The 24,806-nt window shown below is 35.2% G+C and overlaps 1 protein-coding gene across 4 annotated transcripts; it reads right to left on the reverse strand.

The window, feature by feature from the left end:
* Positions 1 to 1,292: 1,292 nt before the first annotated feature.
* Positions 1,293 to 23,681, reverse strand: LOC139499640 (myb-like protein D). Of its 4 annotated transcripts, XM_071288388.1 has the most exons (4): positions 23,470 to 23,681; positions 21,292 to 21,389; positions 9,060 to 9,190; positions 1,293 to 3,439 (listed from the first exon to the last, which is right to left on the reverse strand). In XM_071288388.1, the coding sequence occupies exons 2-4, from the start codon at positions 21,371 to 21,373 to the stop codon at positions 1,547 to 1,549; spliced, it is 2,106 nt and encodes a 701-aa protein (XP_071144489.1). In that variant the 5' UTR covers positions 21,374 to 21,389; positions 23,470 to 23,681; the 3' UTR covers positions 1,293 to 1,546. The 4 variants fall into 4 exon arrangements, with proteins under 4 accessions (XP_071144489.1, XP_071144488.1, XP_071144491.1 ...); XM_071288387.1 differs by lacking the exons at positions 21,292 to 21,389; positions 23,470 to 23,681 and adding an exon at positions 13,533 to 14,769; XM_071288390.1 differs by lacking the exons at positions 9,060 to 9,190; positions 21,292 to 21,389; positions 23,470 to 23,681 and adding an exon at positions 9,219 to 9,854.
* Positions 23,682 to 24,806: the final 1,125 nt, after the last annotated feature.

Consider the following 24,806-nt stretch of genomic DNA (forward strand, 5'->3'; position numbering starts at 1 on the left):
CTGACATCGGACTAAGACTTCTTTTAAACGCGGTTTTTACTATGTGCATTGCTTTGTGTTTGTTTATACTACATTGACTGGAGGTATAGGGGACAAAACATGTTTAACCCCACAGCATCTTTGCACCATTCCCATGTAAGGAGCGTATAATCTTTGTTAATCTTGTATGATTTTTTAATTTTAGTTCATTTATTTGATTATGAGTTTAGAGTTACGTCCATTTTCATTGAACTAGTACACATTTGTTTAGGGGCCAGCTGAATTCCGCCTCCAAGGAATGAGTTTCCTCGCTGTGTTGAAGACCCTTTGGTGGCCTTCGACTGTTTTCTGCTCTTTGGTCGGGTTATTGTCTCTTAGACATATTACCCATTTCCATTCTTCATTTAATTAGTAGTTCAACTACTGTACCACCAGCCTGTCAACACTGAGGTTACGAGTGCGAACCCGACACGTAGCAGGTTCATTCGACCCCAATCTTATAATTGAATGCGAATGCCAGCGTTAAATTTCCTGCCGAAAGTCGTTGGTTCACAACGGTCAAGACGGCTTCACCAATAAAAACTGACCGCCACGAAATAGTCATTAGTGCTGATCGTGGAGTTTAGACACTCACAAAAATCAATCAATCCAATGCTTAATAGATCTTAAGGTGGTACCTAACACTACAGGGAGATAACTCTGTAAAGTCAGCTGAACGTTTTAATTACGTTGTGTTGTAAAGGGAATATTAAGCTTCTCAATGATCAAAATGTGTGTGTGTCAAACTGCTATATAACCAGTGTAATTTTTCTGACAAAACGGTTGGTTCTAAATTTTGGAAATTTTTATATTTTTGTTAAAGGGTCAAAGTAAATACTTTGACAAAATTTTATGAAAATTAAACGAGCCAAATTAATTTTAATGAAAGTGTTGGGTACCACCTTAAGTCACCAGTCACTGCTCACAAGCACTATGATTCAAATTAACTATAAAAATAAGATGATGTGCTATCAGTGGCTGATCCAGACATTTTCTTAAAGGTGGGGGGAGGACACTGACTGCATTTAAGGGGCCCGAGCCAGTCACACTTCCTTGATTCCCTATATAAATTACCAAATTTTCCCCACAAAGGGGGAGAGCGGGAACACCAACCCCATAAATCCGCTTCTGGGTATGATTTCTTAAGACAACTCTCCACCAAAATTGACGTCTCTCTTGCTATCTAAAATAATCAGACCCTTTTTAATCCTAAGATAAACTGATAAGGCAAAACGAAAATTATAAGATTCAAACCACTGTATAAAAAACTCTAATTGAATAAAACAAACATGCGTGAGATATATATGTATATATCTACCTCAGTGGCAACTTTATTTTGCTGACATATTTGCTGATGTTTTCACAGATTTTGTTGATATCTACACAGTTTTTGCTGATATATACACAGTTTTTGCTGATATATACACAGTTTTTGCTGATATATACACACATTTTGTTGATATATACACACATTTTGTTGATGTTTTAACACAAGATTTGCTGATGTTCACACCTATTTTGCTAATGTTTACACAGATTTATCAACACTATGTATAGGCATAGTTTGTTGCTTTTTCTCTCGTTTCACAGTAAATTTTATAAGAGGATTCTTTTTACCACCTGGATAAAATTCATCCACTTTTATATTCTTTCCAAAGATATGTTTCATTGAATTTTTCATCGTCGGTAAATGCGAATGATCTGGTGTAAGGCCAATGTTTTTCTGTCCCTCGGGATTTGTAGAATATGCCTTTTCCTGTCCGGGGCGTAATTTGAAATAAGAAAAAGTTGGTTTTGATATGCGATCTAAGATCCACGATTCGTCTAACTCGTTAATTTTACTTAGACGTGACATTCGGAGTTCTACTAGAGCTTTCAAGTAAGCTTTTTTGTGTATGTTCGGATCTATACCGTTTTCGTACATGTTTTCTGTTGATGTCCAAAGTTCGGGGTCCTGAATCTTGCGAACTTCGTCATGTTCACCATCGTCTATTTTTCCGTCAAACATTTTTGATTGGTTAACTAGAATTTCTCGCGAACGGTCGTCATCCTCAAATTTGACCCTTTTTTCTTCGCTGTGATGTGACTGCTTAGAGTTTGTACCACCCCGGAAGCTCATATTAGATGTTCGTTTGCTGGTTTTCATTATCGGCTTTCCACAGTGTGGACAGTTACCCTGATGAGAGGAAGACCTAGCGTGAACGCACCATTTTTCGTGATCTCCAATTTTCAGACATTCTTCACATTTGACTTTAGTATAGTCAATATCCTGACAGTTGCACCAGTAATTGGCCATACTGCTTGCTGCTAATTTCTGGAGGATAAATGACGAAGACGACTGGGATAAGGCTCTAGAATCTTCGGAATTCTTTCGAGAAATTTGCGATCCTATAAGTGCCAACTCTTGATCCGATAATTTTGAATTAATACGCGAACGAGCTGGTGTTTGCACTGAATTTTCCCGTGATGCAATAGAAAAGCCATCATGGGGCAATGATTCATTATCGGACCGATGGTGGTATTTAAGGTGTCCCTCGTCTTCATTTCCGGAATCAGAAGATCTTTTCGCACCTTTTGGTCTAGAAAGACGAGAAGATGCTGGAGATACAACGCTTTCTGAATACGGCCTATGAGATTCTTGTGTTTTTTCCTCTTCATGACCACTAAAACTTTTTGGCCTAATTTCCGAATCAATATTTTCTTTGTCTTCCTCGTCATTCTCACTATCATCAGTTTCGTCATTGCGCAAGTACCCATCAGCTTCCAACCATGAACGATCGCTGATAGTTGGGTTTATCTTGTACGCTTCGTTAGATCGTTTGGAGATATTTTTACCGCTATATGTACTGCTATTTTTACCGCTATTTTTCCAGTTTTGAGACGAACCCGCATTTCGACTGTTATTTCGCCAATTTTCGTTTGGATTCGATTGTCGACTGCTGTAATGGCTTTTTTGGTCGGATATTCTGCTATTCCGACTGCTGCGTAGACTAGCTTGACCGGAAGTTACCGGACCAGAAGTTTTACCTTCATCGGCAAATATTGAAGGCAACTGAAATTTTGCTGATTCCCCAACGTGACTTTCCAATTGCACACCGTTTAAAACGGAAGTATCGAAATGAGTTTGTCCGTAAATTGGGACTGGTGAATACTGTTTCCCTTCTTTTCGGGACTTAACTCGGACGCTGACGCTCAACTTTAATTCTTCATCCGATAATTGTTTATTAAAATTAAAGACATCTTCCGGATGGTCGCCATCTCTACTTTCGATTAAGGTCGGATACGGGGTTTTAGGATGGTGATTACATTTATGGAAAAATCCTTTACGAAAGAGATAAGCATGAGGATGTTGATATTTCCCATCGAGATCTAAATGACTACAAATATAGCAGACATTTTGTGGGAGTGGCTTCCTGCGTATCTGAAAGACCAATTAAAACAAATATTAGCAATGTAAAAACATACAATTAAGTCATGATAGACATTACACATCAAGAGTTATATTGCTGACAGATCTGATACGCAGCGGCGATCATAATATTAAATATTAAAAATAATAATAATAATATCCTTATTTGGAGAGAATAACTCATTTGGATTAAAACAATTCTAAATAATAATACGCAGCGTTCTTATCAATCTTATACGCAGCGGTCTTACGCGTATCTATCTTATACGTATATAGCGATCGTATACGCAGCGATTCACATACACTATCTTAATATGACCCTTTTTGTGTAATCTTGAAGTACATTTTTGTACTTACAATTTATTAATCTTGAAGTACTTACAATTTATTAATCTTTGATTATTCAAATTAGTAATAAGCGGAATTATTAGAATATATACACACATGAAACTAAGTTGTATCTATGACTGAAATAGAATAGAGAATGGAAACGGTCGATGGGGCTAGCAAAGAGACAACATCCCGACCAAAAAGCCGCACAAGGCCATCAATGGGTTTTCAACGCAATAAATAATAATAATGATAGTATTAATAAGTATTTGACATAATTACCCTTGGTAGATGTAAATCCTCTGAATTTTGTGGTTTTATTCTATTTCCAAAAACACAATTATCCCTTTCAAATTGAAAGTTTTTACTTCGTTCAAGTCCAAAAATTCCTTCGAAAACCATGTTTATTTAAGTGAGATATTTTTAAGTAACCATGATTTCACAGAGATTTTAACGAGTTGTTACCGTATTGACTACTGATTGTTGGTAACAGATAGAGAATTTGAACAGTGTCCACACCTTTTGGCAACATTTCTAAAACGAGGTTATATAAGGTATATATGTATTAGACCAGCTGAATTGAGAATTTTGTCTCATTCCGTACGTGCCAAAAGAAATTACAATCGAATTTTAAAAAGAGATAAATAATTCTTAAATCAATAGATTTATAGTATATTTCTTAATAATTGATTTTCGTTCAAGTGTTGATAAAACAAAACTGTCGTTTAATGTGGTATTAAATCTAGCCCCCTAATTTTACCTCTAACATTCTACCATCTGACAGGTTTTGTTTCTGCAAAAACAATAAAATGGTCTTAAATATAATACGCAGCAAATCTATCAGACTATCGCGATTTTGAATACACAATATCAGGGTTCAACTCTGTACTGTAAACCTGTATCATGTGACCCTTATCATATGACCCGTACCACAGTCTCTATAACGGTATTAAAAGATGACCCGCTATAACGGGTCGCCGTCTTAAAAGGTTTTATTCGGGTCTTTATCGCAGAGTCATCATCATACACGCCACTTAATAACAAAGAATTTAAAGATAATAGATAAAGAGCTTTTGATACAAAATGATGTATTGTTTCTCAAGGATTTACCATCTGTTTACAGAACAGAAATACTTTAAACATGATTATGGACCGTGTACATCTTAGCATGTAAAACGTTTTTGTCTCTCTTTTGAAGAATCACGAAGTACTCGAATGTATTGTTTTCTTTTAAGAAATTGTGATTTTTAATGGTCGTGATTACGAAAAAACAAGCAGACTTCAACATGAACATGGACGGTGTACTATAATAATATACGTACATTATAACATGTAAAACGTGTTTGTCTCTCTTTTGAAGAATGACGAAGTACTCAAATGTATTGTTTCTCAAGAAATTGTCATTTTAATAGTCGTGTTTACGAAAAAAAAAAACAATCATCGTTTGTTTATGTGTTACATATTTGTTTTTCGTTCATTTCTAGTAAACAAATGAGGCATTTAGTTTTTTCGTTTGAATTCTTTTACAATGTCATTTCGGGGCGTTTTATAGCTAACTTTGCTGTATGGGCTTTGCTCATTGTTGAAGGCCGTACGATGAACTATAGTTGTTAACCTCTGAGTCATTGATTTTGGTCTCTTGAGGAGAGTTGTCTCATTTGCAATCTTATTAACACACATTTTTTTTTATATTAAACCTTAACATGGACGTGTATAATAATATACCTACTAAAAAATTCTTTTGTCTCTTTTTTTAATAATGGCGAAGTAATGGTATACACATTGTATAAAAAAGAAGATGTGGTATGATTGCCAATGAGACAACTATCCACAAAAGACCAAAATGACACAGACATTAACAACTATAGGTCACTGTACGACCTACAACAATGGGCAAAGCCCATACCGCATATTTTTGGCCTCTCTTTAAGTGACTGGTGTGACACTTTAATGTATTGTTTCTTGAGATTGTCAATATTTTATTTCATGTTTACAAAATTACAATACAAACAGATTTCTAAACATGCATACAGACTGGGTACATCAGTAGAATTTACGAAATTTAGAAAAAAAAGAAACTAAGACCGGATGTAAGGCTTTTTTGCTTATCTTTGCTTGGCGCTTTGAATATTTGACATTAGAGACCCGCAATATGTAATTTCTGCTTCAAGATATATCTTAAATTTAGAAACAAAACAAAACAAAATAAACGAAACAAAATTAACAATATATAAGACGGCAATATCTATTGTAGCTTAAATAAATCCAACCCAAAACAACCTCAAGAAAAACACCTAGCGGCCAGTGAGAATATCAATTCCCAAAACAATCTCAAGAAAAACACCTAGCCAGTGAGAATATCAATTCCCAAAACAATCTCAAGAAAAACACCTAGCCAGTGAGAATATCAATTCCCAAAACAATCTCAAGAAAAACACCTAGCCAGTGAGAATATCAATTCCCAAAACAATCTCAAGAAAAACACCTAGCGGCCAGTGAGAATATCAATCCCCAAAACAATCTCAAGAAAAATACCTAGCGGCCAGTGAGAATATCAATTCCCAAAACAATCTCAAGAAAAATACCTAGCGGCCAGTGAGAATATCAATTCCCAAAACAATCTCAAGAAAAACACCTAGCCAGTGAGAATATCAATTCCCAAAACAATCTCAAGAAAAACACCTAGCGGCCAGTGAGATTATCAATTCCCAAAACAATCTCAAGAAAAACACCTAGCCAGTGAGAATATCAATTCCCAAAACAATCTCAAGAAAAACACCTAGCCAGTGAGAATATCAATTCCCTAAACAATCTCAAGAAAAACACATAGCCAGTGAAAATATCAATTCCCAAAACAATTTCAAGAAAAACACCTAGCCAGTGAGAATATCAACTCCCAAAACAATCTCAAAAGAAAAACACCTAGCCAGTGAGAATATAAATTCCCAAAACAATCTCAAGAAAAACACCTAGCCAGTGAGAATATCAAGAAAAACACTTAGCCAGTGAGTATATCAAGAAAAACACCTAGCCAATGAGAATATCAATTCCCAATGCCTTTTTTTCTACATTTAGAAACCAAATATTTTTTTTGTAATTTAGATGATAAAAATCGAACATGAGAATTTGGGATCAAATTAGGTACAAGAAATTGACATTTTTTGTCCTTGAAATAGCAATTAAAATTTCAAATCGACATTGATGATCACATGATCAATAATAACCGTGCAAGCGTTCGTCTGAGGCGAAAATCGATCTAATAAATAATTATATCATATTTTTAACATAGTGTAACGTTCGTATACTTAAGAAACGGGGTCCTATTCCAAGTATACTAGTAGTCAAGATAAACTTCAATTTAATAAAGGAAATGATTTGCTTTATGATGGAAGAATTATGATCTGTTGCATATTTATCGGGGCAGCGTTGGCGAGAATTATGATCGGTTGTATGTATACCTACGGGATACCGTTTGGGAGAAAGATGATTTGTTGTATATTAACGGGTACCATGCATTAGGAACAATTATGATTGGTTGTATTATTACGGGTTACCGTCGGGGACATTCATGATCGGTTGTATACTTACGGGGTACCGTTGGCTGAAAAAAGATGATATGTTGCATACTTACGGGGTACCGCTGGGGAGAATGGTAATATCTTGCATACTTACGTGGTACCGAGTGGGAGAATGATGATACATGTATATGTTGCATACTTACGGGTACCGTTTGGAAGAATGGTGACATGCTGCATACTTGCGGGGTTCCGTTGGGGGAAAATGTTAATATGCTGCATACTTACGGTGTACCGTTGGGGAGAATTGATGACATGCTGCATACTTGCGGGTGCCGTTGGGGAGAATGATAATATGCTGCATACTTACGGTGTACTGTTGTATAGAATGTTGATATGTTGCATACTTACGGGTGCCGTTGGGGAGAATGATAATATGTTGCATACTTACGGAGTGCCGTTGGGGAGAATGATGATATGTTGCATACTTACGGGGTACCGTTGGGGAGAATGATAATATGTTGCATACTTACAGGGTGCCGCTGGGGAGAATGGTAATATGTTGCATACTTACGTGGTACCGAGTGGGAGAATGATGATACATGTATATGTTGCATACTTACGGGTACCGTTTGGGAGAATGGTGACATGCTGCATACTTGCGGGGTTCCGTTGGGGGAAAATGTTAATATGCTGCATACTTACGGTGTACCGTTGGGGAGAATTGATGACATGCTGCATACTTGCGGGTGCCGTTGGGGAGAATGATAATATGCTGCATATACTTACGGTGTACTGTTGTATAGAATGTTGATATGTTGCATACTTACGGGTGCCGTTGGGGAGAATGATAATATGTTGCATACTTACGGAGTGCCGTTGGGGAGAATGATGATATGTTGCATACTTACGGGGTACCGTTGGGGAGAATGATAATATGTTGCATACTTACAGGGTGCCGCTGGGGAGAATGGTAATATGTTGCATACTTACGTGGTACCGAGTGGGAGAATGATGATACATGTATATGTTGCATACTTACGGGTACCGTTTGGGAGAATGATGACATGCTGCATACTTGCGGGGTTCCGTTGGGGAGAATGTTAATATGCTGCATACTTACGGTGTACCGTTGGGGAGAATTGATGACATTCTGCATACTTGCGGGTGCCGTTGGGGAGAATGATAATATGCTGCATACTTACGGTGTACTGTTGTATAGAATGTTGATATGTTGCATACTTACGGGTGACGTTGGGGAGAATGATAATAAGTTGCATACTTACGGAGTGCCGTTGGGGAGAATGATGATATGTTGCATACTTACGGGGTACCGTTGGGGAGAATGATAATATGTTGCATACTTACAGGGTGCCGTTTGGGAGAATAATGATATGTAGCATACTTACAGTGTACCGTTGTATAGATTGTTGATATGTTGCATACTTGCGGGTGCCGTTGGGGAGAATGATGATATGTTGCATACTTACGGGGTACCGTTGGGGAAAATGATAATAGAGGGTTTGGATGGGGTTAAATGATTAAAGAATAATGCCCTTAAAAAATGAAGATTAGAGAATAATGAGCCAAAAAATAGAAGATTAGAGAATAAAAGGGTTAATTTTTGGAAGATTAGAGAAAAAAGGGGTTAATTTTTTAAAGATTATAGAAAAATGGGGTGAAAATTAAATGTTTACAGAATAACAGACCCCCCATCCATACCCTCATAATATGTTGCATATTTACAGGGTTCCGTTTGGGAGAATAATGATATGTTGCATACTTACGGGGTACCTTTGGGGAGAATCAACATCATTGACGTTTATCAAAACTTTCAACCGACGCTGTGTTTTTCTGACGTCATATAGATCTACGTTTTCACCGGAAACTGCTGCCATTAAAGTAAGTTCCTGAGTACCTTGAATATAGAAATAAAAATCTCTTACCTCAGGAGGCAAACTGTTAACAACGTCAACAACTTCCTGTACACTGACATAGTATGTCTTACGACGTCGTCCTAAACCAAGGTAAACACTCATTTTGGTCTATATGACAACCGGTAAAAGTTTTTTTTTACGATATGACGGTAATATTTTCAAGGAAAAATATTGACGCATACATCAATCACTGCTACTGCTGGTTTCTATGGTAATGGAATTATTTCTTTAATAAACTAGTTCGAACAAAATTGTTGATATTTAAGGTGTGTTCGATTTTGATGAACATACGTGCACTTAACCTGATGTAATGCCACGAAGAAGAGTTTCTAGAACTCAATTCAATGTAAGTTCGATATCAAGAAAATATTCATCTCATCCTTTATAAATTCCACACAGAGTAAGCAAACTAGATTATTGAGAATAAGACTTGTGCTTGTATAATTATTCTGTAAGATAAACAATATTAAGCATATTTTCCTCCGTCTGTAAACATTTTCATTGTTGTCGAACTTTAAAATCCATCAAGATTTATACTAATTAGCATGTTTCGTATTAAAATGAAACTTTGGACTGATTGCTTAACTCAGGCTAATATATAACATTGAGTTATAACAAATATTATCATAATGTATAAAATTTGACATTCGTGGTAAAGGGTCACTGGATCTTTACAGAGATAGAAGATCTATTACAGTTTATCAATAGATATCAAGTTATGATTCTTTACCAACCTGGATCAATTTCCAAATCTTAGTATATATAAAATGTAATTGATTTATTACGTTATATAAAAAAGGATGTATTGAGGTTATCGAGGTTCGTTCGTTCGTTTGTTCGATCGTTCGTTCGTTTTTTCTCTCTATATATATCTTATTCTCCTATCCTTTCTTTTTTCTATCTATCTAACGTTTTACTTATCACTTTTGACTTCTAGTTTCATTTCAACTGAAATACATTAATTCTAAAATTTTAATATTATCCACTTTTTCTCTTTTTTCTGATGTTGTTCCAGTTTTATTGACTTTCTAGTGAAACATCTATTTGCCTATGACACTTCTACGTATGTGTATTGTATCATCTCCCTATATTATAACAAGTTCTTCTCAAAACTTATTATGTGTTAGGCCTATATCTCTTTTTTCTGAGTTTTTTTTTTATATCCTTCTATTCTAGTTTTTATAACCTTTAAGATGTCTCCTTTTTACTCTATCTTTCGTTGTGTTCTTGATAGTCTAAAAGTAGTCTTTCTAATATCATCATGGCGCAATGCATTTTTAGAGATTATCTAATCTTATTTCTTAGTTCCTTATTTGATGCTCATTGAGATAGAAGACGGTGTTCCTCCATTTACACATTTTCTTCTTTAGACCCTTACTCTTTTTATTTTCACTTTTTTTTTTTATTAATTTAATCATTACTTTGGTTTTTTAATTTGAAACCCCATTTCTCTCCCTATTGTCTTATGCACTATTTGTTTCTGAATCTTTACTCTCAACAGTGCATCATTGACAATACTGATTTGATTTTGCATCGTTGAAACCCTTCCTTCTAATAATCCCCTTCTACTGATCTGACTGCATTAACTTATAACAAAATGATATTGCATCGTTGAGACCCCCTCCTAAGAACCCCCTCCTATTGATCTGACTGAATTAACTTATACCGAAATGATTTTACATCGTTGTGATCCCCTTCCTTAGACCCCCTCCTAAGAACCCCCTCCTATTGATCGGACTGCATTAACTTATGACAACAAAATACCGAGGACAAACAATATTTATTTTAAACACGACAATAACTTGTCAAATAAAGATTAATATCAATTTAAACAAACAAATATTTAAATAACGACCATCACATAATCAAACTGTTTCGATTTAAATACTATAAAGTGCAACGTGACTGTTTTTTGTAAACAATTGAGGCATTTTTATCAACATTAATTGATATTTTCTTATCACGATTAAGTCGCAATAAAAATATCTGTAAGTTTATTGGAAAATATAAAAATATTGATTTAAAATAAATTGGAAAATATAAAAATATTGATTTTGTATAAATCACATGTTTTTGTTGTCTCATGAAAGTAAATAGATGTAGTAAGATTTTCAATGACAAAATTTTACACCGGAGACCTAACCAACTATACATGTCACTGTTCTGTCTTCAACAATCAACAAAAACATACCGTATAGTAAGGGGACGATTAATTGATATTCTTGGGGGATGGGAGACAGAAAGATTTTTATTATTGATTTGATTTGCCGCGTGAAAATGTAAACTTTTGAATATAATTATTATCCACTTTTTGTGTTTCAGAATATTCATTACCACCCTGTCTTTGTCATTTTGTATGTTCAGCTCTAAGATATACTAGTAGTATATGTACTTGAGACAACACTACCTTTCAAGTGTTCACACACGGCAACCTGCCACGCTAACATGACAGGTTCATATACAAGAGACAACAAACAAAAGAGATGGTTCGTGTTAATGAGAGAGCAATGTAATCAAATGGTTAATGAACCTGAAGAGGTGAACACATGGAATGGTATATAAACCTAGAAAAATGAACAGGTGAGTATAGTCCATGAATCTGGAAAGATGAACAGATGAAATAAAATCAATGCACCTGGAAAGACGAACAGATGACATATAATCAATGAACCTGGAGAGACGAACAGATGAAATAGTCCATGAACCTTGAAAGACTACAGATGTAATAGTACATGAACCTAGAAATACGAACAGATGAAACAGTCAATGAACCTGGAAAGACGAAATAGTTCACGAACCCGAAAACAGGAACAGATGAAATAGTCAACGAACCTGGAAAGACGAACAGATGAAAGAGGTCATGAACCTGGAAAGAAGAACAGACAAACTAGTTCATTATGCTGGAAAGACGAACAGATGAAATAGTCGATGAACCTAGAAAGACGAACAGGTGAAATAGTCCATGAACCTTGAAAGACGAACATATGAAAAACGAGAAAGCGATAAAAAGAAATTGTTCATGTACATCAGACAACAATCACAATAAGTGGTCCATGATCCTGCAACGACGACCAACTGAAATGGTTCACGTACATAACAAAACGATCAAATGATTCATATACACGAGTGAAATAGCTACCGTACATTACACAACGATCAAATGATTCATATACACGACTGAAATGGTTACCGTACATAACACAACGATCAAATGATTCATATACACGAGTGAAATGGTTACCGTACATAACACAACGATCAAATGATTCATATACACGAGTGAAATGGTTACCGTACATAACACAACGATCAAATGATTGATATTCACGAGTGAAATGGTTCAGGTACATAACACAACGATCAAATGATTCATATACACGAGTGAAATGGTTACCGTACATAACACAACGATCAAATGATTGATATTCACGAGTGAAATGGTTCAGGTACATAACACAACGATCAAATGATTCATATACACGAGTGAAATGGTTCAGGTACATAACACAACGATCAAATGATTGATATACACCAGTGAAACTGTTCACTAACAAAACACAACAATCAAATGATTCATATACACGAGTGAAATGGTTCACGTACAAAACACAACAATCAAATGATTCATATACACGAGTGAAATGGTTCACGTACAAAACACAACAATCAAATGATTCATATACACGAGTGAAATGGTTCACTAACAAAACACAACAATCAAATGATTCATATACACGAGTGAAATGGTTCACTAACAAAACACAACGATCAAATGATTCATATACACGAGTGAAATGGTTCACTAACAAAACACAGCGATCAAATGATTGATATACACGAGTGAAATGGTTCACTAACAAAACACAACGATCAAATGATTCACGAGTGAAATGGTTCATGTACATAACACAACAATCAAATGATTAATATAATTTGATTGATTGATTGGTTGTTGGTTTTTAACGCTACTTTTAAGCGCCACTTTTGGGTTATTTTGTGGCGACCAGTTTTTATTGGTTTAGAAAGCCGAAATGCCCGGAGAAAACCACTGACCTTCGATACGAAAACTGACAATCCTAGTCAATTGAGATTGAAGTCGAGTCGATTAGGGAGTATAATGTATTTGAGATAAAATGATCACATACAAACAGCATCGGTAAGCATAGATTGATTGATTGATTGATTGGTTGATTGATTGTGTAACAACTCAATCAAAAATGGCGAGTTTAAGCTACCACACGTTGCACTGTCATATATATATAGGTGGTATATATTTGGAGAAAGATCTTGATATATGTGAAAGAACGATTTATAATTACTTACGAAAATATCTCCAAAAATGTTGACACTTATTACAAAGTTTTAACGTAGGAGGTATGTAATTATTCTTGTAGTACCCTGATATAGGCGGTAAATAATTGTCACTGTGAGAAGTCCTGTCAGTATCAGGTTTGGTGTCGAACTTGGGTGAGGTACGAGATACCCAGAATTCATTGTGTGCGTGTTTTAACGCTGATGCTTTGGTGTCGGACTTCGGTGAGGTGAGAGATACACTGAGTTCATTGTGTTCGTGATTTATCACAGGTGCTGTACGGGTCTTACGGTTTATTTTAGGTAATCTTATTCGCGGAAGATTTGGTCCCTCGGGAGCAGTAAGCATTTGTCGTTTGATAGTTGTTTTCACAGTTTTTGACAGATTTTCTGTCGGGTCCATGTTTGTATTATTTCTTTTCGATCACGGTTATTCTTCACTTAGTGACGTAATGTAACCGTGTTATCGATTCACATTTATGTAATATTTAAAATAGTTATTAAGTAGCTCCTTTGTTTTCATTTCAAACTTCACATTTTGGACTCTTCTGTATATTTATTGATAAATTCGCACATATGTATCCGGTCAGCTATCGAGCTGTATGTTGATTGTAAAATATTTAACACATATGTATCTGGTCAACTATTGAGTTATTTGTTAACTATATATTAAATCGCACATATGTATCAGGTCAGCTATTGAGCAGTTCGATAATGATATAATATCAAACACATATGTATCTGGTCAATTATTGAGTTATTTGTTGACTAAATAATAATTTCCTACATATGTATTAAGTCGTCTATTGAGCTATTTGTTCATCAAATAATATTTTGCACATATTTATCCGGTCAGCTATTGAGTTATTTGTTCATTATATAATATCTCGCACACGTATCTACTATCTAACCGACTATTGAGTTATTTGTTCATTATATAATATTTAACACATAAGTATCCGGTCACTTAGCTATCGAGCTACTAGTATTCGTTAATTATATAGTATTTCGCACATATGTATCCAGTCGGCTATTAAGCTATTTGTTCATTATATAATATTTCGAACCAATGCAGTCGATGTATATACCCGGCATATAATGTACTAGTATAAAGAATTCAACTTTATTTTATCTAACATTTCAACTTTTCAATATAAATAAGACCACCTAGCGTAGAAACTTTGTATCATTCATATAACAAGATAGTTCTTCCTAAATCATTCATTTATATTGTTGACAGGAACGTTTCGGTCTTTGGATATCTTGTAGGGGGGTAATTCAAGTTTGTGTAATAAGTGATTAAAATCAGTTCATTTTTGTTTAAAGACTGGTTAATTTATCTGCTATCTTTAGTTAAACGTCTATTTATGATAAAACACTTGTTTTAACGCATGTGAACATTTAGTTAAGATCAGAACTATATACACTCCGTCAGGACAAAGTGTTTAAACTAACCAGGCTGAACAATACATTTTGCAAACTGTCACGTATGGCTGGTTTTCACATTTGCAATCTTACATTTCACCTACAGGTCAGATCAGAATTAATGAATTAATTTGATTTTTTTTTAATGTTTGGCCGTAAACAGAAATTAGACAACAGTGCCCGGCACAGTATAGTTGGTGACATGACAAAATGTCCTGCGCAGTGTAATAAATTAGTGACCGGTGCATTATAGTCACATCACTCCCGGCGCGGAATAGACATCTACCCGGTGCGGTATAATGACATGATATCCGTGTCCGGCGCGGTATGGTGACATCCAGGGGGTGACATCCGTCCCTATGTTGTACAAAGCCATAAGTTGCCAACACAGAATAGTGACATCAGTGCTTAAAGCAGAATGATTACACCAGTGTCTATCGCGGTAAAATGACATGGCCTGATACGATATAGTGACAAATCACCCGACGCAGTATAGTAACACCAGTGTCCGGTGGAATATAGTGATATCAGTAGTGATATCAGTGCCAGACACGGTGGAATATAGCGACATCAGTAGTGATATCAGTGCCAGACACGGTGGAATATATATAGTGACATCAGTAGTGATATCAGTGCCAGACACGGTATATTATAGGGACATCAGTAGTGATATCAGTGCCAGACACGGTGGAATATAATGACATCAGTAGTGATATCAGTGCCAGACACGGTATAATATAATGACAATAGTTGTGATATCAGTGCCAGACACGGTGGAATATAGTGACATCAGTAGTGATATCAGTGCCAGACACGGTATACTATAGGGACATTAGTAGTGATATCAGTGCCAGACACGGTGGAATATAATGACATCAGTAGTGATATCAGTGACAGACACGGTATAATATAGTGACATCAGTAGTGATATCAGTGCCAGACACGGTGGAATATAGTGACATCAGTAGTGATATCAGTGCCAGACACGGTGGAATATAGTGACATCAGTAGTGATATCAGTGCCAGACACGGTGGAATATAGTGACATCAGTAGTGATATCAGTGCCAGACACGGTGGAATATAGTGACATCAGTAGTGATATCAGTGCCAGACACGGTATAATGACACAGTATCTTAGTGACATGAGTAGTGATATCAGTGCCAGACACGGTATAATGACACAGTATAGTAACACCAGTGTCCGGTGGAATATAGTGACATCAGTAGTGATATCAGTGCCAGACACGGTATAGTGACATCAGTCGTGATATCAGTGCCAGACACGGTATAGTGACATCCGTAGTGATATCAGTGCCAGACACGGTATAGTGACATCAGTAGTGATATCAGTGCCAGACACGGTATAGTGACATCAGTAGTGATATCAGTGCCAGACACGGTGGAATATAGTGACATCGGTCGTGATATCAGTGCAAGACACGGTATAAAGTATCTTTAGTTGTGTTGATTGAGTGCTGAATAGTAATGAAAGGAGAAGAATATGTTATTATGAATAAATCTCTTTTTAATTTTTGTTGGTTGGCTTCGTTCAAACAGTTTCAACTAGGCTATATTGATGATAACTCGGCCACATGACTTATCTGAATAAAGCTAAAAATTATCATAAGCTTTAAAATGAATTGTAGGGTGTACAAATAAATATATCCGGTAAAAAAATCATTCATAAAAAACTCCTTATAGAAATGAATGGAAATTTACAGAAGGCTGCATAAGAATATATATACTTGCTACGTCAATGGAATTGTTCAATGTGACATTTTCTGCATGTAAGGTGAAATTATTTACGAGTTACGCCTCTATAATACTATTATTGCTCGTCATTTTAAGATTGCATTTTGCATTTTGTAACTCTTAAATTATCAAAACTTTTGAATACGTTTATGTTAGCTTTCACGTTCCATCAGAAGATAGAACTAATTTGGACGCTGAAGAATGACTAAAGTCAATTGGCACAAATTTTATGAAGACAAATGTCATGTGGTCGAGTTACATGTCAACATTCTTGTTCACAGTCAAGATAACACTTATCTTATTTTTAAAGTACCATTCATTGTCTTGTGTTTGTTTGTTCACAACCAAGAATATATAGGAGGGTGTACATGGTGTTAAATGATACAGAAATAATTTAAAGAGACAGTTGAGCTAAACAATACAGAATTCAAGAATCATTCCGTCAAGACCCTCAGAAAGCTATCATCACAAATTTGGCGTCAAATGTTCTTTAATTATTTATTTAAATTATTATGTTATTTCGCTTCATAAAATTTAAAAAGGTGTATTAAGTTCTTGATTTTTTGCGTGTAAATGAACAATCATTTGATATAAGTGGATTGGGATGGGATAGGGCTGTTCTAATGGCATATTTAACTTTCTGCATTTTTTTGACAAACTATTAATATCATTGAGTGATTGGTGGTATCTTTACATCCAGCGACTAACATGACAGACATCTAACGACTAACATGATAGATATCCAGCGACTAACATGACAGACATCCAGCGACTAACATGACAGACATCCAGCGGCGACTAACATGACAGACATCCATCGACGACTAACATTACAGACATCCAGCGACTAACATGATAGATATCCAGCGACTAACTTGACAGACATCCAGCGACTAACATTACAGACATCCAGCGACTAACATGATATATATCTAGCGACTTACATGACAGACATCGTGCGATCGACTAACATGACAGATATCATGCAACTAACATGACAGACATCCAGTGACTAAAATGACAGATATCCAGCGACTAACATGACAGACATACGGCGACTAACATAACAGGCATCCAGCGACTTACATGACAGACATACAGCGACTTACATGACAAACACCGAGCGATCTACTGACAAGACATATATCCAGCGGCTAACATGACAGACAGCCAGCGACTAACATGACAGACAACATGCCAGACAACATGACAGACATCCAGTGACTAACATGACAGACATCCAGCGACTAACATGACAGACATCCAGCGACTAACATGACAGACATCCAGCGACTAACATGACAGACATCCAGCAACTAACATGACAGACATCAGGCGACTAACACGACAGACATCAGGCGACTAACATGACAGACATCCAGTGACTAACATGACAGACATCCAGCGACCAACATGACAGACATCCAGCGACCAACATGACAGCCATTCAGCGACTAACTCGACAGAAATCCAGCGACTAACATGACAGACATCCAGCGACTTACATGACAGACATCCAGCAACTAACATGACAGAAATCCAGCAACTAACATGACAGACATACAGTAACTAACATGACAAACATACAGCGAATTACATGACAGATATTCAGCGACTAACATGACAGACATCCAGCAACTAACATGACAGACATCAGGCGACTAACATGACAGACATCAGGCGACTAACATTTCAGACATCCAGTGACTAACATGACAGACATCCAGCGACCAACATGACAGACATCCAGCGACCAACATGACAGACATTCAGCGACTAACTCGACAGAAATCCAGCGACTAACACGACAGACATCCAGCGACTAACATGACAGACATCCAGCAACTAACATGACAGAAATCCAGCAACTAACATGACAGACATACAGTAACTAACATGACACACATACAGCGTATTACATGACAGACATACAGCGACTTACATGACAGAAATCCAGCAACTAACATGACAGACATACAGTAACTAACATGACAAACATACAGCGAATTACATGACAGATATCCAGCAACTAACATGACAGATATCTTCCTACTAGTATGACAGGCATCTAGCGACTAACATAACAGACATCCAGCGAGTATTATGACAGATATCCAATGACTAACATGACAGACATCCAGCGACTTACATGACAGACATCCAGCGACATACATGACAGACATATAGCGAATAATATGACAGACATCAGCGACTAACACTCAGATAAAGGAATCCGTCTCTATTTACAATCGGTTCTTTAGGTGCAGTTCCAGGGTTCCTTGTTAGGGGGATTCATTGTTGGGCTGTGGTCGGTGGGACTCATCATTCTGACACAAAAATTGCTGTAGCTTCAACTTTAACTTTTTTTCTTTTCGAGTCTTTAGGGGGGTTTAAACCATGTCTGAATCCGCGCTTGAATGTTGTGCAAAACAATTTTATTTTAGAATGTGTAAAAAACGATCGGTTTGCATTGGTACAGAATATATGATTTACAGTCTATCATAAGGACTCTCCTGATGTTGCTACGATTGCCTTGCCATACTGAATGCCCACTCCATCCCCACAAAAAACAAAAGATAGGCAAAGAAAAGAAAGAAAAATACATAAATTTAAAACTCGCAGGGTCAAATCCTTTTTTGTTATTTTTAGAGACTGATGTTTTTCCATTCTCCAAAAATAAAGTTGAACTAATGAAATGAAATAAATCAACAAACAAATTTAATTAATATAATAAATCACAGAATCAAAAAGGAATTAAATAAATAAACCGATTTGTAAACTTGAGGACACCTAATCATACCTGCACGGCAACAAAGTGCATCTTTAAAAAATGAATTAAAAAAGATAATGAAATGTTCCTTTCAAGAATTGCAAAACAACATAAAATAATCTTTAGCGTAAAGTTTTCTATCGAATAATGTGTCGAATTGCTGCATACGTTTGAAGTTGAAAGATAAAATTTTGGTTTACAAAGCTTACCTTGCTTAAACCACCGTCCCTTTGTTACCCCTAAGCTAATACCGCCTTCCTATTGTAACCCTAAAGTGTTAAGAGCTGGTTTATAAATTATATGACCATACATTAATATTTAACTTTATATACCGGGTCTATAAACAATATAGAATAAATATTAAATCAGCTTATCCCAGAATGTTTGTTTTTCATATTAACGTTACTTATATCGAAGGTAGAAATAATCCCGCCTCCAACACTCGGAACGTTATACAGTGTGGTTCGAAAAAATGAACTTCCAGCACCCTATCTAAACCTCGAATACTTTTAAATTCTCAATTTTGATTTTCAAGGTCTGTTTTAATTTAGCGTCACACCCTTTATAAACCTCGAATACTTTTAAATTCTCAATTTTGATTTTCAAGGTCTGTTTTAATTTAGCGTCACACCCTTTATAAACCTCGAATACTTTTAAATTTTCAATTTTGATTTTCAAGGTCTGTTTTAAACTGTTTTAATTTAGCATCACGGATGAGTCTCTTGTAGACGAAATGCGAAACTGGCGTACCAGATTTTAACCTTGATATATATGATTATCTACAATGAGTTTATTTAATATTATGGTAATCTTATGACAAGCTTGGCTATGTTATGCCCCCTTAAATAGTAGAGAGTTATGTTTTCAGATCTTTGCGTCCGTCCATTATCCCATCTGTCTGAGAGAAAAAAAATCATGTGAAAGTTTTTGTTGAGGGTATAGATAACCATGAAATTGTCTTCATATAAATCAGAGATTTAGTATGTATACATGATCATAATGATGTGAAATTAAAATTTTCTACACTTAATAATGTTAAAACTAAAGGACAAATTGAAAGAGTTGGTCCTGTTTTATTTCATGAAAAGGAATGGCCAACGTTAATACGAGTATCTTGTCTTAGGAAGGGATAAGTCGAAGTAAAAAAAAGGACTCCGATTAAAAAAAACTTCTCTGAAACTGACATTAATAAGATGCTTGAATTCTTGATTGACAACATGTTTTAGCTACGTTTAGAAGACATGTTTTTCAACAAACAACCGGCATTCCCATTGGAACCAATTGTTTTCCTCTACGATAAGGGGAGTTTTTAACGCACTTGACTACAAATGAGGGTCTTGCAATACTTGTTCCTTTATTCATATGAGACTGATGTCATACCGTAACTTCTTAGGAAGAAAGAAAATATGTTCGGCGAAAGACAAGCGCCAAACACGCAGAATATGAAAGACAATCTTTATTAGACCTAATTCTAGTATCTATATTATGGAAAACAGATCTGTCATTACACTTCACATAGAAATTTCTTCAAACAATTTTATACTGATTAAATGAAGGTTAATTAAAGTTCAGTGGCAAATATTTCATGCATATTCAGGACTAGGACGGTTACATAATTTGTCCATTAGAACGAGATTTATGAGTTTTAGCTGTGGTAGACCTACTTGGCAATAAAATATAAGTATATAATAAAATGAATTATTTGATTTCAACTATGAGAAAGAAAGAGTGAGAGAGAGTTGTGCACAGGGTGGTTCCGACCTTTAATGTTATACATGAATAGTATATCATGTGGGTATTTTATGTTTGGTCAGTAAATTTACCAGAGTTATCTTCCTTGATTGGTGCATACTGGACAGCTAGCGAGGTATCCTCCTTAATGGATGAATTCTCTACAGCTAACATTTTGTATTTGTTACTCCTAAAAGAAGAAAAAAAATGTCGATGAATTAAAACACAGTGAAAATATTTTTTTCCTATAAATCTAAATATATATACATGTATAGTAGTATATAAAGTTAAGCCATTTCAATTGATATTTTACAGTGTGTCTTTCTATGTTGTAATGTTACACTTCTATTCAAGGTTAGGGTGAAGGTTGGCGTCTGTTAAAACGTTTATACAAGCTGCATTTGTCAGTACCACCTTTTCTTATTCAGGTACCCGTTGTTCAGTGGTTGTCATATGTTGGTTTGATTCATAAGACTTATTGTTTCTCGTTTTTATTTTTATGGATTATAACGTTGGTTTTCCAATTAGTCATTTTGGGACACTGGGGTCCTTTTTAGATTGCTGTTGGTGTGCGCTAATGCTCCGTGTTGAAGGTCGTACTTTGATCTATAATTTTTTAACTTTTTACACATTGTGACTTGGATGGAAAGATGTCTCATTAACACTCATACCACATCTTCTTATTTATATATATTTAGCATTTGTCAGTGCTTATAGTTATCATGTTTTTTCAAAGAGGACGGCAATAGAACAATACATTCATCGGTGATTTTAAGGAATCTACTCAGTAATTTTGTCCTATGTTACATAAAAAAGGGCAAATATTCCATCCTGTATCCATGAACCTACAATCTGTCTTTGTTCGGAGGGATACGCTTATGTAAACAATTGACTCACGTCTTTTATTTGTGAGATAATTAACAATAAAAAAAGTAATGATACAAAAAGTAATGATATTTGTCACCTGGAAATGGAAATGTTATGGGTGTTTTTGAAGAACCCATCTCTTTATATAGTTGTTTTTATAAACCACGTAATTATCGACGACAACTATTCTTAAATGGAATCATTAAAAAAAACTCACAATTTATTATTTTCTGGATTTTAAGAATCACAATACGGTGACAAGTGTGGAGAGATGAAGAGAAGTCACCCGAGGTTAGCTGATTGTTATGTTAGCTGATACGATTCCTTATCAATGGCTAAAATCACAGGTATGTTCGTAGCATGTTTCTATGGTAATTCGTCAAATTTGAGAGAAAAAAAAAATCACCATTGTATTCTATTTGTTTTCCGGTGCCTTAAAAACTCATACAAACAACACAGTGGAGTGATGGACTAATCAAATCTGAAAATGATTCTGATAATGCCGTGTAATAATGAGACCCCTCATGGTGGTGTCCAAGGATTCTCATAATCATAAATTTTCGACCAATATAATCACATAATCATAAATTTTCGACCAATATAATGACTATCATAAATTTTCGGCCAATATGGTCACATAATCATTAATATTTATTTTATAAATAATTAAAAAAAAACCACAGTCTTAGATTATCAAATAGTCATGAAATATTTGGTCTGGTAATCAAATAGTCACTTTAAAAACGGCAAAGTACTCACATAATCAAAACTCCCAGGAGGAGGCTCAATAATTCATATCAATAATAAAATGAAAAACGAGATAATCTAATCCCTGGAATGTGGTAGAAAATTGATATTCTTATTTGAAACAAGTTTTATATTGCTGTTTAAAATCATTTAAAGTGTTTTATGATCTATTTGGAGTTTTTTAATTACAATTTTGTTGCGTTTATAATTGCTTTGTCAATATGTGCATACTAGTAAACAAACACATGGGAAATATAATATTTTGTACTGTCGATATTTCTAATGCTCGGATTTAAGAAATGAAATCAAATATAACGATTGAATGTCAGAAATTGGAAAACATCTTTACATTTAGTTATATGATCTGCAAAAACGTTTTGGTAATTGAAAGTTTGTATCAAGTATCTTAATTTTATACATTTTCTTTGTTTTAATTTTTTCTTAGAAAAAAGGGGGAGGGTCATTGTTTTCCATGAACGAGGAAAACCTTTTTGAGTCGTTTATTAAAAATAAAATATGTGAAATTACCATGGAAACACTATTTAAATTAAAAGAAACAAACACCCTTTTCCTTGTTACTACAAGATGTTATTTTAATATTAAGTCTAATAAATAAAACGGTAGAAAAAACTGCCAAATGTATCTTATTGTCATACCTGCAAGTTAAGCCGATTACTCCAATATAACATAAATAAATAAATTCACTGATTTACTGAACACCTCCATAACTCAATAGATGCATCTCTCAAGATGATAATCCCGTGATATTGCATTCTGTTTCCCTGCCTAAATATCCCAAAACTTTATTACTTTCTTATTTTCATTCAAAAGGTGTATTACTCTTTGTTAATTACAAGTTAATCCAGGTGTCCTAGTACAACGCGTGAATATCGACCTTTAGAAAAAGATTAAAAAACAACAGAGTCGCTAAGGAAAGGAATACCAATGAACCAAACACAATCATACCGTACCTTTACCCCTGATCACCGAACCCCACTCGAAACCACCAAAAAAAAAAAAAAAGGGATAGGAAAAAAAGAGTTAATAACAACCGATACAATCTGTTATAGTAAAGAATGTTGACAATGAAACAGGTTTGTATATTTCTATAATTAGAAATTAACTTAACTTTAAAATTATGAAAAAGGGGGGGGGGGGGTTTGAGTTAATGCACACTATACACATGAACCTAACATTCCTAACGTTGTATAGTGTGGAACTGAATGTGAAATAATTTATAAGTATATTAACCAGGAATTTCCAAGGGGGGGGGGGGGGGGGGGGGTCGTTGGACTCACAAACTCGACTTTAACAGTCACAATTCGAACAGAACATTGACTTTAACAGTGCTTATTTGTTTTCACCGAACCCCCCTGGCTACGGGTATGGAGTTACACAAATTACAATTATGACCAGCTATTGGTACGGCAGATAAAATATGATCCGTGACGGGACTAGGGTGTATCGGTCGTGACGTTGTTTGTGCCGATAGCCAGTTATAAGTTGTGTTGCTAGTTGGTGCCCATAGCCGGTAATAAAATTTCCGATAGCCGGTAATAGGATGTGTCGATAGTCGGTAATACGATGTGCCGATAGTCGGTAAAAGGATATGCTAATAGCTGTTAAAAGAATGAACCAATATACCTGTAACAAACTAAATCTCAATACGGACTCGTTGTACGTCAAACGATCACTTCCATTCAAATCGTTGATCAATAAGTGAAATCTATTACAATACAAGAATGTCCATTTCAAGTTCATTTAACGCTCTCGAGTTTATTGTTTAAATACTTGTCAATCAAAGTTACATGAACCCGGCTATTATTTCACGTCTGGTAATTAAAATTTCATTGTCATAAGTTGCGATTTAATTTTAAACAAAATCGATATAACTCTATTGTTACAATTAGGATATTTTACAGTAAGAATTTATTTTGACTTGTCATTGATAGATTTTATCAAGATCAAGATTTTCTATTAATTTAACTCGAAG

Source organism: Mytilus edulis, chromosome 12 (genome assembly GCF_963676685.1).
Source record: "Mytilus edulis chromosome 12, xbMytEdul2.2, whole genome shotgun sequence".
NCBI lineage: Eukaryota > Metazoa > Mollusca > Bivalvia > Mytilida > Mytilidae > Mytilus > Mytilus edulis.